This window comes from Solanum pennellii, chromosome 12, assembly GCF_001406875.1.
Source record: "Solanum pennellii chromosome 12, SPENNV200".
Taxonomy (NCBI): Eukaryota; Viridiplantae; Streptophyta; class Magnoliopsida; order Solanales; family Solanaceae; genus Solanum; species Solanum pennellii.
Window position 1 is genome coordinate 1,200,684 of NC_028648.1, and position 20,320 is coordinate 1,221,003.

Consider the following 20,320-nt stretch of genomic DNA (forward strand, 5'->3'; position numbering starts at 1 on the left):
TATATATATATATATATATATATATATATATATAAAGTTGTCCTCATTTCATGTGTTTGTTACTATAATTTTATTATTTTTATATCTAGTGAATCTTCTCGTATTTCATTAATTGTATGCTTAATCAGCTTGAATAATTAGGACCATTCATTTTTTAAACAAACTATTAGTGTTCCCATTCAGATTTTATTTAGTGAGAATTAATATATTTTAAAACAGTTGTGTTTCATATATATATAAATATAAGACTAATATTTTATAACATTTTAGACTGTAATAAAGAAATGATCTGTTATGATCACTTATAATTAAATAAAAAAAAGTGATCTTTTTTAGAATTTTTATGTTTAAAAATAAAAATCTCTTATAAAAAATATCAAACTAATTTTAAAAAAAATAAAAGGACTATAAAATCAAATATTCATGTTATCACCTAAATAAAAATTAATATATTCTCATATCTCAGATATCCATTATCATCATCCCATGTGAATCTCTAGATTAATTATATTTAAGCAATGCATTTGGACAAAATTAAGAGGGGGAAATCATGTAAGAAATTGAGGTGATTTGGACCAAATAGGTTATTTTATAGTATCATTGTTTAAATTTTTATTTCATTTAAAAAAAGTTTTTATAAAACTCATCAAATTATAACCTCATCACAAAATCTGACAATTGTCTGTAATACACCACCAAATCCTAAAAATAATGTATTTCTTATTCTATATTTAACGCGTTAGTCATAATATTCTACGGATCGATATAGATAACACCCAGTATTCATTATTTATGATTAAAATTATTAGAATATTTATCGCATTCGCTCTTCTAGCTTTTATCTCTCAATATCAGTATGCAAAATGCTTTTATCGTTTGGTATTCTTTTCAATCTTTATATACGTATTTTAGCGCTCCAGTACTTGAAAACGTACAAATCCATTATATTACACTTTACTTCTTTGATACATGAAGGTTTACAACTCAAACACTGTGAGTTAAATTATAAATTGGTTTCTTTCGATTGGATGAAAACTTTATTCTAAAGAAATAGAAGAGTAAAAGAAGAGTATTTGAAGAAATTAGTAACATTTTGAGTAGCTAAAATCAAAGTAGAGTTCGTATAAATAAATAAATTGAACTAAATTTAAATGTATCAGATTAAATCAATAAAAATGATCATAATTCATAGTTTACTTAAATCAATATGACTTATGTCCAAATAAATTAAAAACAAATCATAATTCAATAACTAATGTTTAAAGCTTAAATTTATCGAATTATATATGTACATTCTAAATTATCATATACCATATGACACGTAATCATGACAAGCTGGAATTTTTATTAAATAAGTGACGTGGCAATTGACAAATTACCATACCAACCACTACTATAAACACATCATCAAAATATTAAACTTGTATATTTTGTTATTTTGTTTTTATACTATACTTTTTTTAGTAGCTAAGGGCACTAAAATAATTAAGAATTACTAGCAATAATGTCCTTTTGATTCATTGAGGAGGTGCATCAACTTCGATCGATGACGAATTTAGAATTTAATTATTATAAACTATGAGTTGAGAGAAGGAGATTTAAATTGTATATTTGATTATGTTTATAGTTGAAATTAATTAAACGTATTAATGATTTAAATTTGATTGCTTCAAACTTTTAGATTTTTTTTTAATACAAAATTTATCGTTCTTTTGTATTATGAAATTATATAAATATGAAATTAATTGATTTTCTTAGTTAAATTTTACATGTATATTAATGCATCGTCAAAAACAGAATTGGAATAAATCTATTGTCAAAGAGTTGCATATGCTACTACAATGTTCAAAATCAAATCATTAAGTTTTATTGAATCTATGAACTCGTGATTAGATCAATCTGTTACTATAAAAATAATCCTTAGCCGCCAAGAAAATAATGAAACCAAGATGTTTTATTGTTATGTATATAAGTAAAATTTATTCACCTATCATATTTATTTGAGTTAATACATGTAATAATATTTTTAACTGTGTTATTTTCAGTATGAAAGTTATGCATAAATATAAGACCTATAACTTTTCTGTAGACCTAGTTACTATCGAAACTACAAGACGATTTGCTAACTAAACAATGATAATTAGCCACCTTACACTATCGAAACTTTTTGAATATTTAATTGCACGATTTTCTTTTCAAATAGCTTTGGTCTTCAAATTTTACCTTTAACAATTGACAATTGCACGATTTTTCTTTCAAATAGGTTGATCTTTAATAATCAAACTTATACTTAACGGTACATAAGTTGTTTAAGGGCACGTGCTATAACTTATGGGATATTGTGATTTAAAAAATCTAAACTTACGTCTCACCAAAAAAGTTATTGATTTATCCTGAGAGATAAAAATTGAAAATCAGTACAAATACGGTAAAAGCGCAAATAACCCGTTTTTTCGACGGAAAAAGTGCATGAATTAATACATTTTAAAAAATAATTACTGATTTTAGCGATACTTTTTGTTTATTACCATTTATAGCAATACTGTGATAAATCTGTAATATGTATTAAATGTGAATTATGTATGCGATATATATGAATTATAATTATTTTTGAAATATATTATGTTTATTTGGTAAAAAATTGTCACATTGTATTATAAATGTATTAAAATGTGTGATAAATATATTATCTATCATTAAAACTTGTATTACATGTGAATAATAAATTGTTCTTTGTAATATGTATTAAACTTGTATTATAAATAAATTAAAAGTGATCAAGTGAAAAAAAATATTATTGCTATAAATGGTAAATATTTTTTTATTATAGTACATTTACGTAAGTTTCCCTTTCTCGACCCACCAAACCAAACATCAAAGGGCCATAGTGTGGTTCGTAATAGGCCCATGATTTAAGTCCATATCTTAATAGGCCCATACATTAAGCGAACCAAAGCCCAATTATTTTCGACGGGTATCTTCCCCGATTTAGGGCACAATTCGGGATTTCTCCGACACTTCTTCCCGGAAAATTTCCCTGAAAAATGAACGGCGATCTGGAGATCTCCGTCGACAAGCTTCCGATCAAGCGTTTAGAGTATATTGAAGAACAAGGCGCTGAACGCTTCCCTTCGTACACTTTCTTTCTCTATATAAAAATGTAGGATTTCATGCATAATCAGTTTGTGAGCTGGATATTTACATTTAGATTTTTCGTAATTGTTGCAGTGATATAGGATACGATGAGAAAACGGTGAATTTGATTAGGAGAATTGATTTTGCGTGGGCAGTGGAAAGAGAAGAGCCAAGTAAGAAGCAGAAGAAAAGCAGTAGTGCTACTTCTTCAAAGGAGACAAGTAGCAGTCAGCCATGGCAATGGCAGAGTTTGGTGGAGAATTTGCGATTGGCTCATCAAGAGCTTCAAGTCATTATCGATCTCATTCACACTGTAAGTGTTAACATTAGAATTTTGGCTTATAATTTTAATGATTGAACTTAATGTCTATATAGTTTTGATAGAAAATAGTTCAAATTAAGTTTTAATTGTTCTGATATTTACATCTGGTCTGGTGTTTGTGTGGTGTCTGGTCAAAGACTAATGTGTGATAATTGTGAGATTTTGAGAATCCTGACAAGTAATTTAGTATTCTAGTGAAATGAACTTGAATAGAGAAAAAGAATGGTGAGCAGGTTATAGGTTTGGGATTTTAGTCTTTTTGAGTTGATGATTTCTAAATTAATAATTTGTACTTAGTGAATGGATTGCATATGATACATACAAGGTTTGGGCTAAAACTACTAGGTTCTGCTGAACCTGCTTCCCACACTCTAGCTCCGCCTTGATACGGAGGTTTAGTCAATGCCAACTAGTGTGCGATTGAGGTGTTAGTTGATTGATTGATTATTTGTTGGTACATGTTTAGTATGTCTTGTGCCTAGCTGGTTGTGTTCCATGCACTTACCATAAGAGGAAAACTTTGTGTTTTAGCCTGATAATGTGCTTGAAAGTGGAATATATTTGTCTTATGCTGTACTCATTATTGACCAATTGAGTTTTTGGGGCATGCAGTTTTAGACTGAATGATACAGAGTAGTGTTTGCATCATGGATAAATGTTAATAAAATTTCAGCTATGAGAATAGAGCACACTGGTTTTGTTCCAAAGTTGAGGTTTATCACGAGAGTGGGTTGGAACATTTTTATTTAGTTATCAATATTAGTAAGGTATGAATCTAATTCAGAAAATACAATAGAGAACTGTAAAATACACACATGTATGATCGCGAATGTACTTGAAAAGTGGTTAGAGAAAGAAGATCAAGCCATCTACCTCTAAGTTCTTCCAATAGGGAATTTCATGTGTGCGTGATAAAGAAAGGCCTTTTGGAAGGTGCAAAGTTGGATACACCACATTTCTATTACTCGGTAACAGGGATGTTTTGGATTTTTGAATTGAATCAACGTGGTTTTCTAAATTGCAATAGCTACACGGGTATCAAGCTACTAAGCCACACTATGGAAGTCTGGGAAAGGGTGGTCGAGATGAGGATGAAGAGGGTGTGTCAGAACCAATTCAGCTTGAAGCCATGAAAGGAAATTGTTTGAGCAGTATAGGGAAAAGGAGAGGGACTTGTACATGGTGTTCATTGACCTAGAAAAGGCATATGATAATGTCCCTAGCATATCATTTACTCCTCATTATCAGTATGATAGAGACAACTAAGGATTAGAAAATTTGACTTAAGCTTTCGGCGTTAGTTATTTAAGTGGCATGAGATTCGTCAGTCCATTTGCTCCTTCAATCCCTTTTTGCCCCTTCTCCCTGGCATTTAAGACAGCACCTTTCTTAGGCATAAGATGAATAAATTAGCAGGAACTGTGGATTATGTATTGCATTGTTGACTCTGCTGTTCTGCATACAGGTGGAGGCAAACGATGCAGTGACAGTGGCTGGCATGACCAGGCCAAAGCAATTGCCCAACGAGCATCTGTCAGACCTTGCCGTGTCTATGGCAACCAAGCTGCAATGCTTCCGTGTATTTTACTTTATCCCTTCTGCAAGATGTTATGGTTGATGTATAAGTTTGAGTTAAACAAATAATCCACTGATTATCTTTAAGTCTAATGGTTTGTTGACAAAGTATCTGTGATTTTTTTTTAGTTATGCACTTCATTAGCAAAGCTGTATGTGTTTCGTAATTTGGCTTTTCTATTGCAGCATTTGGGGAAATATTTTAAGCAATCTGCCAAAGCTTTGGAACAACAAGTGGCTAGAGAAGCAAGATTTTATGGTGCTCTTATCAGGTTTGTTCTTTGTGGCTATGAACAGTATTAGTACATTGTGAAACATATGTCTGCAGTCTTTTAGACTACCATGTCTTTGTGCCTTTCCTCAAAATTTTGGCTATTTCCTGATGAGCTGATAGATTGCAGCAAAATTGGAAGGTTAAATGGCATCGGATGGTTGCTGCTGCTTCTGGAAATGAAGGGTTTTACATTGATTTATTTGACACTTCATTATATGATCCAGCGGTTGCATTTCGCCCATCTTCTGCATCTGTGGTGCGTATTGAGCATGACCCAGCTGGGATGCTGGCTGTGAATTTACCGCCAAATTCCTGCCGGACTCTTCAATTTGAGTTTCTCGGTGCAAGTACACCTACTGGTGTTATAAAACATAGCAGACTGAGACCAAAGGTGTCTTTTGAGGATTCTTCTGGAGAAACTAAGAGAGAAAAAAGTGATGATGAGCATGTGAGAGAAACTCATTCAACACTCCGTGAAGTTCACCGAGCAATCTTTGATGAGCAGGTATATTTCTAGGTTCCCTCCTTTCTCTTTCTAGTACCCTTTGAGTTTTTCTTATTCATTTTTGTGACCTACTTCTGTTTTCTGATTATTTTCTTGGTCCTTGTTGCAGGTGTTTGATTTGGTTAACCGTGAAGCATTTAATCCAGCTTTGGGTGCTGACGTGACAGGAATACAAGAAAACTTGTTACGTTTAAGTATAGGTCAGAGAGCTTCTCTGTCCATTTCACTTGTACCATCTGCTGACGATGGTCAGACAGCTAATGCTGTGGGTGATGAACATCCAGAAACTGCTATTGTGCCTTTTGAATCAGTTGATGCTTCAAAACAAGATGAAGGGAAACTTGACTTGAAAAAGTTGGGGTTTCCCAATCGAATTAGTTTTGAAATTTATTTGCAACAACTTTTTCATGAACATGTGTTTATAAAAGCCAAAAATAGATTATCATCTTTGGGCAAACCTGAAATATCTTCTCAACCTGTGAAAGATGGTCCCAACCTTTTGGGACATTTCTGCGTCTCTCTAGCTCATAGGATCTTCTCAAACAAAGTCCTCGCAGAGCTTGAAAGTCTGGTATGAACTTTTCTGTCTGAGTTTGTAAACTGCTAGGCAATGTAGCCATTATGTATCTGAAGAATTCCTTGTTTTGTCTATAGGTTAGCAGGGTACCATATGTCCAATTGATATCGCATCCCACTTGGCATTCTCGAACATCATCATGGACGCTTTCCATGGATGTACCCGAGTCAATTCTCCATGCAGGAAGGCTGTCTCACTCATCTGACTATGTAAAGAATGTGAAATTTCACTTTCGTACAAAAGTCATGGTGCGTGATGATTGCATCAGTCTGGAAGGGGAAGGTGCTCCTAATGTTGTTGGCCTCTTCAAAGGAAAGCCTGATAGTATTTGCCCTATGAACAGATATGACTGTGACTTGTCAGATCTTCCGATGGTACTATTGCAGCAGGTCTGTGTCCTCCTCCTCTTTACTATTGTATTTTGATATGAGAATGGGTGACCATACTATGAAGAATCGTTCATTTCTGGCCAGATAAACTTCTATTCATCCTAGAGCTGGTACTTCCTTAAAAAAGAAAGCCTATGATCCTAGACATTTTTTATTTTTCCTGTGATTCAGTTGAACCATCCAAACTCTTTGTGTCTTTTTCTGTTGTATTGCTTGGGGTGATTTATGTGACACGAGTAGCATAGAAGGTTTTCAAACTGTTTGTGTTGCTGCCTAGGATAATTTGCTATCTTGTGGTCAGGGACCAAACTTCTGGTGGATAGCTATGGTCATGATGGTGAGGGAGAATGTTGTTTTGTTACCATAGAAACACCAGAAATGTGAAGCCCCACCCCTCACCCACCTCCAAATCACTGCTTTAGTTAGGCGCCTGTCACGAGTTTGAATCTTGTCGCAGAGTATAGAGGGGCAAACCTATTATCCTTTAGATTGCAAACCTTTTGCCAGTTGGCGCTGGGGGATGGGGACACAAGGGAACATAATGTCCCGCACCATCATAGGGAATCTCAAAGCCCCAAGCTCCATTTTCTCAGTTATCACAGAAAGGGAAAAGCAAAAGCATCACATTTGTACCCTTCCTTTCGATAAACAAATCAATATACAATCTACGTTGGAAATCAATGTCACTTCCAATCTTGCAGCAACCTTATGTGAAGCTATTAATTTCTGCTACAGGTTGCCAGCCAGGTGATACGATGGCTTCATGAAGAAGCCCTTATGGTTGGTATCAAAGCAAACCGGGATTTCTTATCCTTGTCATTTGAGCTAGAGCAAGGAGAAACACTCAGTCTCGTGGCACACGTAGACCCTGAAGATATTCAAGGATGTATTTCCTGGTGGTTGGTGATGGGCGATGGATTCTCTGAAGAAAACAAACTTCAAATGGACGTTAACAGTGGTGAATCCGAAACAAGGAAATTCTTAGGTTATTTATCTTTAGAAGTGTTATACTCAACCTTAATGGATATGGTTAGCGTTAGTAGTACCGCAGGCCATTGATTTGTATCTACGTATCTGTATTTTTTTTTTTCGTTTCTTCGATGAGTATTTATCTTGTACAAATTATGTAGCTGAGAATATCATACATCCAATAGCTCATAAGCTAAATCATTGTGGATTCAATTATTTTTAGAAGTAAATTGTTTTTTGGATTTTATCATTTGGAGAAACTATAGGTTCTTGTGTATACACTTTTTAAGCAAGGTCTATGTACATCTTAACATCTCCGGATTTCACTTGTACGATTTTTTTTATTATACTGGGTATGTTATTGTTGTCGTCGTCATCTTGCCTACATTTCTTGGAAACCTACTTCATTGATACATTTGTAACTAAAAACAATATTTGTTGAGAAGAAATATTTTCGAAGTTTCTATTTTCAAGTAAAGTTTTTGTAGTTTAAATCATCAAAACATATAGAAAGAAACCTCTTATTTGTGGCTATGAAGAGTTGAGTGTGCATTTTAAATTATTAATTAGGTCTCTTTAGTCTTTGTCTTAATCCAAATTCATCATTCATTAAGACTTACCAATAAGAGATAAACCAAACACTTTGATCACAACAAATAAGATAAACAATTTTTTGACAAGACTAATAAACCACTAATAAGAGAAGCTTCATCAACATGAACCCCACTAAAAAGAAATATTTAACTTGTACCCATTTGTAGTTATTATCATTATATTTATCCAAGTATACAAAGAATTTTTTAAATATTCAAGCTTTGTTTAACAATAATCTTTTAAATTAAGATAATATTTATGGGGTTGTGGTTTTTGTTGGCTCAAGTAGACATTTGAAAAGAAGTAACAAAAGGAGTGGAGTTGTGGGCAAGCAAAGCATGCTTACTTTGGACATTACTAATTGCCATGGCACAAAAGGCAATATGGTCCTACTATTTTAATATTTTCACTCTTGTCTCCACCCAAAAATAATGCTATTTTTTTAATTCGGTATTCAGTATCCATATTAAGATTTTAACTAAAATTTAAATTTACGACATGTTAGACACATTAAACGGTAAAAGGGGAACACTCCTTATGAAGTGTTTTTCCATATCGAGATTTGAAGTTGAGACTCTGATTAAGAGTTGAGGAATCATATCCAACTCATCGCAACTCTAAGCGGTACATATTAGCTTACCAAGATTTTCTCCATATCGAGATTTGAATCAAAGACTTTGATTAAGAGTGGAGGAATTATATATCCAACCCATCGCAACCCTAGGCGGTGTATATTACTATATCTAAATACATGTCTCATGGTAGTGTAACAAAATGTGTTTATGTTATTTATATCATAATTCATAAGGTTAGTTTCCGTTAGGACTTAGGAGTAGCCACTTATAGTATATTGAATTTTAAGTTAATCTCAAGATGTTCATTTTATTTGTTTATTTATTTTATAAAAAATGGGTCTTTTCTTAGGATGCACACAATTAGATATAATGCTTATAATTAGGTATATGTGTTGCATACCCAAAATTGACTTAAAAGAAAATAAAAAGGTAAAATAGAATAAAAAAATATGATAGTAAAATTCTACTAGTAGTAATAATAATAACTATTATTTTTCGAGGGTCTAAAGTTATTGTCTTCAGATTGGAAGTGATATGTGATGATCGTTCGAGAGTAATTTTTTCTTTTGTGCTTTAGAGTTGAGCCGCCCCCTACTCCATATTCTCCAATCTATATGGTAACTTGGTTGAGAACAAATTTTCCGAGACAATACTAATCTAAGAGATCATTTGGTTGGAAACAAGTTATTCGAGATTAATTATCCCGAAATAAGCATATAAATGATGTGATAAATAATCTTGAACTATCTAATACCTCAAACGAAATACAAGATAAAATAATCTCGCATTTTGTCCTAAAATTATAATACCTTATACCTCACACCAAATGACTCGTAAGAGTTTTATCCTCGATAAATTGTAAATATGTAATGTGGGCTCGATACCTCTACCTCCATTAAAACCTACCTTTCGTCAATTTATCACACATCTTTCTATTTTGTTGGTCTCTTTTTTATATATCCGAACCATTTCATTATCATTTACCTAATAGTAATTTTTTATATTTCATGCATAAAACTATATACTAAACCAAACTTTTTTTTAAAAATATTTACTCCACATATAACGAAGATTAAGGTTTTAATCAAGACTTCATACCTAAAGGTACAATTCAAGAAACGAATCTGGCATTACCAACTGTCAATTTCTTCACTACTCATCAGTTTATATGCACAGATCTCTCTAAAAATAGCAAAAAAGCTCTAAAAAAACCCATTCATGGCCTTTTTTGTTGTCATTATTAGCAACACTTGTTGTGTTTAACCGTTGCTGTTGTGCTTATTTGTATTGAATTCTTCATTGATTACTCTAATCTGAAAAAAAACTGAAGTTTTACGTTTTGGGTATTCGAGAATTCTACTTTTTTTTTTGCTGGGGTCGAAGATTTTGAGGCCATTGATGTGGGTTCTTGATTTATTGGGTATTCATGAATTGGGGTGTCAGAAAGTTGTGATCTTTGATTTGGGGTTGTGAGTATTTTGAGTTTTATGATGAGGTTTTAGAGAATTTTGAGTTTTTTTATATGGGTTTTACAGTTTGGATGATATAGTTGAGTTTTTGATTCAACTGGGCATGTAGGGTGTTAGGTGAATGAGCTGCAATTTGGTAACTGAAGAGACACAGTTACTTTTTGTTGTTAGATAGTTTACATTGTTTGATTCTTTTTACAAGTGAATTGGGGTTTGGATATTTGTTAGGAGTTTGTAGAGAATTTGGAATTATTGGTTGGCTGTAGCTGACTTGTTTGGTTGGTTTCAGCTAAATAACTTCAAGGAGTTAGAAAGGAGTTGTATACAGAAATTTGTTGATTTTTTTGCTTTAGAACAATTTTGTTAATATGTCTGGTGGAACACCTGCTGGTAGCGGTAGATATGTGAGGCAGAGGCTTAGTCAAGGATATGGTTCGAGTGGCGATGATCTTGAGGATGATGCTTGTTCTAGATTTGTATCACAATCACATTCACTTCCCAGGACAAGAACATGGACTGAGGTTTTAGAGAATTTTCTTTGGATTGCTTCTGCAATATTCATTGTATACTATGGTGATCGGCATCATAATTTGATTTTCCTTTTGTGGCATGATGATCGAATTAGGAGGTGAGCCTACTTGATTCAATTTCTACTTTTGACTTATTACTTTCAAGGAACATATTTGATATTCTATATATTGCATGACTGTTTTGCCACCTAAAGTGAAGAAAGGGAAAAAAAGAGAGGGATGGTAGATAAATGTGGCACAATAGGTTGTCAATAACTATATCTGAATGCCACATGAGGATAGGTGAAAAAAAGTGTAGATTAGTCGTTTACTAATATACTACTGCCTGAATAGTTGGTAGATTGCTCTTGTTTGATGTTTTTAGCTCACATCAGAATTCAGATGATTGGATAGATGTAGCTAATGTTTTAGCTACTGCGCTTGATAGGTAGTTACTGTCATGTAGTGTCCTTGAATCCAACTGATTGGTTTTAAACTAGCGTATGTAAACCATGTCAAATTTGCTTCGAGTTATTAGTTGAAAGATTTCCAGACAACCTTTTGCTTTGGCTGAATTGATATGTTTGTTTATAATGCTTTTATCCTATTGCATAGCGAAAATGATAAGCAACTCTAGTGCTTCAAGTAACTCTTTTTTTTTTGTTAGAAGCATTCAAATTATTAGATATCAGGAATGTCTAGGAGCACATAGTTGTTAGTCATCTTTTTCATTTTCTGCACCTTCTTTGTCTTGATATGGGTCCTTCAGGTTGGCTCCATTTGACACTCCCACTGAGTTGGCAAAGCACCTTTTGTATTTGATTTGCCACAAAGTTTAAGAAAGTAAAGAAGACTTGTGAATTTTGTGGTCTTTAAACTAAAGATATGTAAAATGTACCAAAGTGCCCTTTAATCTTGTGGTCTTAAACATGTCATGTTGGAAGCTAGAACTAAAAAGTTGCCAAAAAAGGAAAAAAAGGCATTCTTTTTTAAATAAACTAAAAAGGAAAGTGAGACAAACAAACGAAACGGAGGGAATACTAAAATTCTCCTTTAGTTGAATCATGAATTCTAGGAAGTAATCTCTTAAACATTTCCAAAGATGAGAAACACTGCATCAGAGGTGTATGGTATCCAAGCAATTGTAGGTTATTTGAAATACTCCATGGTAATCAATGAAATAAGCTCTCTTTTCTTCACTTTCAGGTGCGGTCCTTTCCTGAACCTTGCGTGCCCCCTGGATGCTTTGTGCACCAGTTTTCCCTGCCCTCTTCACTTTTAAGTTTACTCTGGATCAAAGAAATAAAATAACATGTGTAGGAATGGAGGAATGGAAGGGAAAATGTGGCACATTTGTAGTTTGGATCTTTTGGATTCATTCATATATAGAGCTCAACTAGTGCTTAATTAGTTTTCTTCATCCACTGATCCTATTGGACTGTGTAACCTTCACTTCTGCATCTCCTTTGATAGCCTATTTTTAAATCATGATAAGTTAAGAGATGAAAGATTGAAGTTCATAACCTATTAGGTAAAGATGTTTTGATATAAATCTTTCATATGGTGGAGAGCAACTATTTGAGGTTCCTTTTGTAGAACAACAGATACAAAAGTATCTAAATATCGTAGTAAATACAAAATACATAAAATTTTCAGATCTGTCTGTACTTGCGTGCATTCCATCTGTCTGTTTTCTATCATTCCCACACAGTTCTTTCATGTAAGTGTGTTGTAAGTTAGCAAACTGCAGCTGTTAATCTGTTAGTAACATGCATGTGGTATCCAGGAACTACTAGCTTCTCGACTTTTTTTGATATCAAGTACCTTCATTGATTCTTCACATTTCTGCTGCAGATTACCACTTTACTTTGGGATGTTTGGTGTTGGTTTTAATGTTCTATTTTTCATCCACACAAGTATGTTGGCTTTGGGTGTCCGGAAGTCCTATGAGAAGTGGGAGGTTTCCAGTACAGCTGCACTTCCCTACATCACTGCGCTTGGGATCCTGTCTTTCCTCTTGTAAGAGACATTATGATTGCATGAGTTACACGTGCATTCAATTAATAACATACATATAGTTTTCCAATTTAAAAGTCTAGATAAAATGAGACTGTTTTGTTAAAGTACAAGTTGTTTGTTTCAGGTTCTGTTTTGCTCTGTGGCCTATATGGAGCTTGTTGACCCTTCCACTTGTGGTATGTCCTGAGTCCCTTTATGTTTCTGATTCACCTGTAGAACAATTTCCAATTGTTTGATGAATAAACAGTTGACCAGCTTGAAATAACTTGTGTTTTCTAATGAATCATGTAAAAGAATCAAACGATGACGTTGCCCCAAGGGCTTTTTTAGCGGTAAGAACGTAGTGTGTGATGTGCGGGTTGAGTGTACATCTGTGGTTTGAACCCTGCTGCAGACAAAAGTTTGTCCCTCCCTCCGTCATAATTTAAGTGTCTTAGTTTGACTTGACGTGGAGTTTACGAAATATTGATAGACTTTTGAATCTTGTGATCTTAAATTAAAGAGGTATGCAGTCCAGTAAGAAGCACTCTTTTTAGGACAGACCAAAAAGGAAAGTAAAACACTTAAATTGGGACGGATGGAGTATTTAAGTAGAGAACCATTATCCACAATGTTTTGGATCGTGTGCTACTGGCTGTCGGGAATTTCTCGTTCATTAAAAGAAAGAATCAAATGACAATGGCCTAACAAAATGCAGAAAAGAATCATCATTTTCGACTTTACCACTTTTTAACCATTTCTTGTCTTACTAGTTTCTTAAATCTGATTGAACTGCATTACCTTGTCTTCTATGTTTTGCAGTTCACTCTATTCATGGCTTGCATGGTTATACTGCCATATTTGGTTCTCAGGAGATTCAAGCTACAAACTGATTTGTTTCGTACAGATTAGATACGGTGTGTTAACAAGCATAGTTTTACATCTCACTGACTTAGCTGAAGGCGTATAGGAGTTATGAACGAATCAGATCAATTCAGTTGTTCAAAGTTCGGTTTTTTGAACAAATAGTTTTGAGTGAAGTAAATATTTGTAAGTTTTGATAGTGTTTCGGAAGTGCATTGGATTGTAAAAGTTTTTGCAACATTCATGCTGACCAAGAGTGAAATTGTTCCCCTCATGAACTAAGCAACATTGTAATGGCTTTCCACTTTTTTCTTCCTTGATGATTGAGAAATTTTCAAGAGCCTGTGAAGTGCAGTTCAATATTTGGTGTATAATGGTTCGCTCCATCGTTCTCCGTTTATCAGACAGTCTTTTATTGGGTGTTAAATGTTTTTTCGTATAGTATTATTACTTTAAACATAATATTAATTTTATTATTTTGTATCGTTAAATGACGTTGTTATCATATTAGTATCTTTGCCCTTCATCTTGACCTTATTTTTTTGTTTAATAATCTTATTTTACTCTTATGTTTTCTTATACTAATATAACTTTATTACCCTTCTTTCCTTTTTGCAATATCACAAGTTTGTTCATCACATAGCATTATGAAAACTAAAAACACTCTTAAACTTGGCGCAAATTATTAGTTTTATTTTCAAGTCAAGTTTAAAGGTACTTTTAACACTTCTCTCGATTTTTTATTAAGAGCTCCATGCTTCTATAAGAGCTTGAGATCATTTGATGGAGATGCATTCAAGTTTAGTTAATATATCTAAGTTTAGTTAATCAAGTAGATCAGTGTTTTTAAGGCTATCAATAGTTCAGATTTTTAAAGTTATCAATAGTTTAAATTCGGGGACGAAACTAATAATTTGTGTCAAATTTAAGGATGTTATCAATACTTCTCTTAAACTATACACATGAAACTAATATATATATTCTTCAATAATACAATATCATTTCGTATAAAAGATATGTATCGACCATCAAAACAAGTCAAAATAGTGTTTTTCTTTTACGAGCTTCATCTTCGAACTATAAACTAAAAAATATGGAAAATGCACAAATACCCCATAAGCTATGCCCGAAATCTCAGAGACACACTTATAGTACATTAAGGTCCTATTACCTCCTGAAGTTATTCGATAAGTAATTTTCTAATCCTTTTCGGTCTACGTGTAACTAGCTTGTAAAATTAATAAAATAAGTTTGCGAGGTAATAGACTTTAGTACAGTATAAGTGAGATTTCTGGCATTATTCCAAAAAGTATTTGTAAGTGTCATTTTTTTATAGCTTTACCTATAAACATATGATATCATAATTAGCAGTCGAAAAATACAGTTTTTTCTTCTTGTTCCTAATCGCCATTGAAGAAGCATCAGGTGCTGCTAAGAAAGGTAAAAATCTCAATTTTTCCTCATAATTATTCCAAAATTAGTGTATGGAATTGCGTTTTCTTCTATGCTGCTGCTTGGCTACTGGGAATATCGATTTCTTCATCTTCATGTAGATTTTTTTGTTTTTTTTCTGTCAAAATATGTAAAAGTTCTTTTTTTTCTTCTGGGTTTGTACAATCTTGCCGATTTCTGTACAAATTGAATGGCCCTCAAAAGTTAGGTATCTTTTCCTCTTTCATTTTGTTGGCATGAATAGAACTCCCTTTTGGCCATAGATTTTGAATTTGCAAAGTGAAAATTGAGTTCTTGAAGTTGTGTTTGGACATATATTATAATTGAAAAAAAAGTTCGAATTTTTGTGAGTGGAGGTGAAATTTCTCCCAAAAAGTGGTGTTGAAAAAGTGTTTGATCAAATTTCATGGCCTAATAGATGAATGAAGATAATCTGATTCAAATTCTATGGCCAAAAGCTAGCTAAGTGAAATAGGAAGCCATTGCTATAATCGAAGAAACTAGGAGCATTTGAGGGGTCATTTGTATATATAGGGAAGTGGAACCTTTTGTGAAGTTACATTATAATTTGTCATCTTTCATTGTGTTTGAATATCAATGAATCCTAGCATTTTCCTGCTCTTAACTACTCATCCCCCAAACAATGAAAAATAAAAGATGTCATGACCTTTAATGTATATCCATATTTTTTCATGACATATTATATCTATAATATTCATGTACTACTCTAAATATATTCGGCTGCCTAACTAGATGGAGATACTGTTCTTTTGAGCTTTAGTATTTTCTCCGAAGACTTGACAGTGGAGAAGATCCTTGTGGTCGTGTTATGAATCAAAAAAAAAAAAAAACAAACGGCCACTATAGTGATTTGACACCGAGAAGATTCTTATGGTTCTTAATGCAGGCAGGAAAATAATGTTCAGATCATTCCTTCGAAAGGCCGTTTCTAAACAGCTTAGTTATCATCCAGATGTCACTAAACAGCTTTGTCGTCATCCTTTCCAGTTCCATTCAAAGGTAAAAATTTCAATTCTGATACAATACGATTCTGCAATCTGGGATAGTAGTGATATGCATTCTAGTTTCTTTTAGTGCTAACTTTTGCTTCTTGATAGAGAGGAATGCACAGCAGAAATAAGAAGGCAATGGAGTTCATAGCTAAAGGGTGGAATGCTCTGCAGGAAGTTGATAGAGTAATTGATTATTGTGAGCTTAATGACAAACGTCTCATTCCTCCACTAAGGGTATGTTTAGTAGAAAATAACATGATACAGTTAATCTTCTTTATTTATGGTTCTTTCAATGGAAATTTATGTGTCTGTGTGTGTGAGTTCAACCTCTGTCAGTAATTGCTACTATCTTCATTTGTCTTGGCTTGCTACTAACCCCAGAGACATTGTGGTCAATTTTCATATTTATTTCCTTAAAAAAGAGTGTTATCCTTGCTGTACATCTATTTAGAAGATAGAAGCATGCCCAAGTAGCTCATTGATCATTAGGTTTTCTCCAGTTTCTTGAATATGTCATGGAGGTTATTGATGTTAATGGTTGTAAAGAGAGCTGGTTGGTCAATTTTTGTAGATTTATTTATCGTTCAGGAGTTTTAGCACCCTACATAGCTGCATTTGAGGTGACCCTTTGATCCTTCTTTTGTCAAGCATCCATCTTATGCTTTGTGCTGTCTTCTGTGTTGAAGACGGAGGATGTCAGTTAGTTTTTTTTTTGTCTTAAAGAATAGCTGAGGGTATTCCACAGAAATTGAAGAAGCATCCACCATTGGCTTGGTAGCTAAATACAGTCGACTCTTTTTATGAAAACAACATCGTTGCATATTGTTTGCTTCTTTTCATCTCTTATGGTTCATCTCCCTTATACCAATCAATATTTACTAAGAAGTGCCTTTCTTTTGTTAAATCTTAAATCTACTTTTGAATGTCTGTATGTTAGTTTTCTTTTATAATAATACTTAGGCATGTATATCTTGGTAGAGTTTATCCATTAATATTCTTTTTTGTTGATTTTGAACTTATCAAATATTTTTTCCATTGGTTCTTATGTGTTAGACAGCAAAGGAGAATTTTGAGTTGGCCCTAGAAGCAGACAACTCAAATACGCATGCAAGATATTGGCTTTCAAAACTTCATCTCAAGTACCATGTCCCTGGGGCATGCAAAGCTGTGTAAGTTTTTGTCTATTTGGTCTGAAGATTGGGTATCTGCAAAGTGTAGGCATTTATTATTGTTCATATGCTATTATCACATTCTTCTTAGCAAGTGTAAATAGGTCTTCATGCTCCACTTAATTAGTTTCAAGCTTGTTCTGTTTATCTTCTTGAACTTATCATGTGTATGATTGAGGTTCTAAAAAATTTCCTAACTGATTAGCCAATCACTACTTACATGATATGTGATATCTAACTTCTTGATTTGCTCATGAGATGAGGGGGTTAATCATTTGACTTGAGTGATACCTTCAGTATTTTTTTATGGAGTAATTAAGGGGAAATTGAGGAATATGTTCAGTACTTCTTCATAAATTACACTGTTAAAACTTACAGCTAATATTTATTCCTATTTTTGATGACAGAGGAGCTGCTTTATTGGTTGAAGCTGCAGAAATGGGTGATCCAGAAGCTCAATTTGAATTAGGTTGCCGTTTAAGAGTCGAGGTATGATTTCCTTTATCCAAACATATCAATTTTGTCAAGAAGAATTGTTAATCCTATACCACCTATGAGTTTCTACAGTGTTAAGACTCTTTCTTGCTCAAGTGACGGACCATCTTAATACCTACACAAACTTGTTTGAGTTTAGAACTCAAAAGTTGACTAACATCACCTTGATATGTGACACAAGCTTAGTATGTAGTATCTTCCTTTGCTTGGTATGACTTGTGAACTCTTCTAGTGACATGAACTACAAAAATGAAAACTTCTTCTTTTTAATCAAATGGGTGTTTTTGTGAATTTCTTCTTATTTACACATTGCTTCCCGTTCATTACTGCAATTCAAAGCACATGCCTATGAGTATTTCCACTAATTGTGGTCTAATTTGGAGCTAGTCGGCATGTCTCTGTCACTACGCTAACAGTTGCGAGGAGAGAACTTGTACAAAAACGCACAATAATTTGACAACCAGCTATAGCATGCTAGATCTATTCAGATATTGCTGAAATTTTGATTGTAAGCCTAAGTCATGCATGAATTCCTGGGCTTAAATTGTACAGCAACAACAGACCTATCATAATCCCACGAGTAGGGTAGTGGGCTTAAATTGTGATTCCAAGAATTGAGATTAAAACTAACTTTGAAGTTTAAGGTACAGAGAAGTTCTGCTGATTTGATTTGATTTGTAGGGGCATTGCTAAGCTCAGAGAAAACAAGGAAACAGTTCTTGTACATCTGAAGAGGTTGTTGGTTTGGTTAAAGGAAAAATCATATGCCAAACAGACTGGGAAACCACCCTTGACAAATTCCGTTTTCGCTCTGTTGGTGTCATTTTTATACTGGGCGGACCTACATTTTGTGTAAAAACACTCTGGTTTGTAACCAAGGACAAGACAAAGCTACTACATGGTTCTCTTCTCCATTGCTTTCAGCATAGCTTCTTCGCTACTGTATTTATTTTACACACTTGTCTTTCGGTATTATTTACTTGAGCCAGAGGTTTATCAAAAACAACCTCTCTACCTTCACAATGTAGTGGTAAGGTGCGTACATGCTACCCTCCCAGATCCAATTTATGGGATTAGTGATTACACTGGGTATATTGTTGGGCACTGAGGTATTGTAAAGGGAAGTAGATGAACATGGAAAATGAAGAAGTTAGTGAATGAGGGGAAAGTACAAGAATTCTTGAGGAAGTGACTGTAAGTTTCCCTGGGAAAGGATATCTTCTTTCATAATCATTCACCAAAACTCAGCAATTTTGCATACTCTCTGTTTTAAATTTGGAAAGATGATGTTATGTTACCAGTTTTAAAAAAGGAAGTGGAAGGACGATGTCCGAGCCATTGGACAATAAGGATCAAATAGCCATGAGTCACTTTTGTGCCATTCCTTCAATGTTGAATAATATTATTGATGTTAACCACCATACTTATTGCTTTTGACTGCTTTGCACTGACTCAGCTTCACTGCCACCTTCTCAATGTGTTTTTATAATGTTTATCGATTTCACTTTGGTTGAGCAATATAATCACATATCTGAAGCCTTTTCAAGTACTCTATCCTAGTAGTGGGTTTGTGTCAAACAAGTCTGTGTTATGTATAATGTCAGCTCGACCATTTCAAACTTTCCTTCTTTCATAGGTTAATATGTTGGGTGTTTCTAGGATATTTCTTTTTGCTCCATCATGTCCATCAGGAGACTTATTAGTTTAGAAGCGCAGAATCGACTACCTTAATTGAGTTTCCCCTGCTCAATTGTTCTGCCTTCAAGACATGTTTTAAAGATTTTGACTGTTTTTATACATTGGGTGGTCTTCACAGAACGAGTATGTGCAATCAGATCAGCAAGCATTTTACTACTTGGAGAAAGCTGTTGACCAGGTGTGTATTTTATTAGTGATGTTGAAGTTATTCTTGGTTGCATGAATGTTCTAAATTTCTTGGGAAAATTGTTCTTTTTTTCAGTTGCATCCAGGTGCACTATACCTCTTGGGTGCTGTGTATCTTACTGGGGACTGCGTGAAAAAGGATGTTGGTTCTGCTTTGTGGTGTTTCCATAGAGCATCTCAGAAGGTACAGGGCATTTTTACTGCTTGTTGAATGCAACTAATCAGTACAAAAGATCGAACTATGTAGTGACAAATTATATGCTGTAGAGAAAGATGTTTTTCATATTAAACTTAAAAGGAAAACTGGATTTGTACATTTTGGGAAGCATATCGTGTTAACAAACTGTGATTGGCGTAAGTTGGCTCCACCTCATAGAAAATTGTTTTACTAGCAAATAAGTGAAGAGCCTATCTATAATTATCACTGAGCGGTCATTTAGGGGCCTTAGCTGGTGATCCGGGCTGTTTATCCCCACCTAATTTTCTTTGCTTGAATGTAGGGTCATGCTGGAGCAGCTATAGCGTATGGATCCCTTTTACTCACAGGTAGTC

The 20,320-nt window shown here is 33.8% G+C and overlaps 3 protein-coding genes across 5 annotated transcripts in view; all 3 read left to right on the forward strand.

Moving 5' to 3' along the window:
• The first annotated feature begins 2,972 nt into the window (after nucleotides 1–2,972).
• LOC107005294 (mediator of RNA polymerase II transcription subunit 17) lies at nucleotides 2,973–8,072 on the forward strand. 2 transcript variants are annotated; one of them, XM_015203847.2, is made up of 8 exons: nucleotides 2,973–3,133; nucleotides 3,229–3,448; nucleotides 4,923–5,036; nucleotides 5,219–5,304; nucleotides 5,427–5,811; nucleotides 5,921–6,382; nucleotides 6,466–6,777; nucleotides 7,513–8,072. In XM_015203847.2, exons 1-8 carry the CDS (start codon nucleotides 3,045–3,047, stop codon nucleotides 7,834–7,836), a joined length of 1,992 nt encoding a protein of 663 aa, XP_015059333.1. In that variant the 5' UTR covers nucleotides 2,973–3,044; the 3' UTR covers nucleotides 7,837–8,072. The 2 variants fall into 2 exon arrangements, with proteins under 2 accessions (XP_015059333.1, XP_015059332.1); XM_015203846.2 differs by having other exon boundaries at nucleotides 2,977–3,160.
• Nucleotides 8,073–9,945: 1,873 nt separating this feature from the next.
• LOC107005570 (transmembrane protein 128) lies at nucleotides 9,946–14,126 on the forward strand. Its single transcript, XM_015204203.2, has 4 exons — nucleotides 9,946–11,012; nucleotides 12,748–12,912; nucleotides 13,037–13,088; nucleotides 13,714–14,126. The coding sequence occupies exons 1-4, from the start codon at nucleotides 10,753–10,755 to the stop codon at nucleotides 13,801–13,803; spliced, it is 567 nt and encodes a 188-aa protein (XP_015059689.1). The 5' UTR covers nucleotides 9,946–10,752; the 3' UTR covers nucleotides 13,804–14,126.
• Nucleotides 14,127–15,086: 960 nt separating this feature from the next.
• LOC107005334 overlaps nucleotides 15,087–20,320 on the forward strand; it is a 6,791-nt gene continuing 1,557 nt past the window's right edge. Inside the window, exons 1-8 of one of the 2 annotated variants that reach the window (XM_015203901.2) lie at nucleotides 15,087–15,195; nucleotides 16,115–16,227; nucleotides 16,326–16,454; nucleotides 17,274–17,389; nucleotides 17,797–17,878; nucleotides 19,701–19,760; nucleotides 19,845–19,952; nucleotides 20,269–20,314. In XM_015203901.2, coding sequence (XP_015059387.1) covers nucleotides 16,126–16,227; nucleotides 16,326–16,454; nucleotides 17,274–17,389; nucleotides 17,797–17,878; nucleotides 19,701–19,760; nucleotides 19,845–19,952; nucleotides 20,269–20,314 — 643 coding nt within the window. In that variant the 5' untranslated portion in view covers nucleotides 15,087–15,195; nucleotides 16,115–16,125. Of the gene's footprint in view, nucleotides 15,196–16,092; nucleotides 16,228–16,325; nucleotides 16,455–17,273; nucleotides 17,390–17,796; nucleotides 17,879–19,700; nucleotides 19,761–19,844; nucleotides 19,953–20,268; nucleotides 20,315–20,320 lie in introns of both variants that reach the window. The other variant, XM_015203900.2, reaches the window with a different exon arrangement.

Bases quoted from the DNA above. Each gene is read 5' to 3' on its own strand.
- LOC107005294 (XM_015203846.2), top strand. From the start codon at position 3,045: ATGAACGGCGATCTGGAGATCTCCGTCGACAAGCTTCCGATCAAGCGT. The intron at 5,037-5,218 runs GTATTTTACTTT...TTTCTATTGCAG, and splicing joins CCAAGCTGCAATGCTTCCGT to CATTTGGGGAAATATTTTAA. The intron at 5,305-5,426 runs GTTTGTTCTTTG...ATGAGCTGATAG, and splicing joins TTTTATGGTGCTCTTATCAG to ATTGCAGCAAAATTGGAAGG.
- LOC107005570 (XM_015204203.2), top strand. From the start codon at position 10,753: ATGTCTGGTGGAACACCTGCTGGTAGCGGTAGATATGTGAGGCAGAGG. The intron at 11,013-12,747 runs GTGAGCCTACTT...TTTCTGCTGCAG, and splicing joins CATGATGATCGAATTAGGAG to ATTACCACTTTACTTTGGGA. The intron at 12,913-13,036 runs GTAAGAGACATT...TGTTTGTTTCAG, and splicing joins GGGATCCTGTCTTTCCTCTT to GTTCTGTTTTGCTCTGTGGC.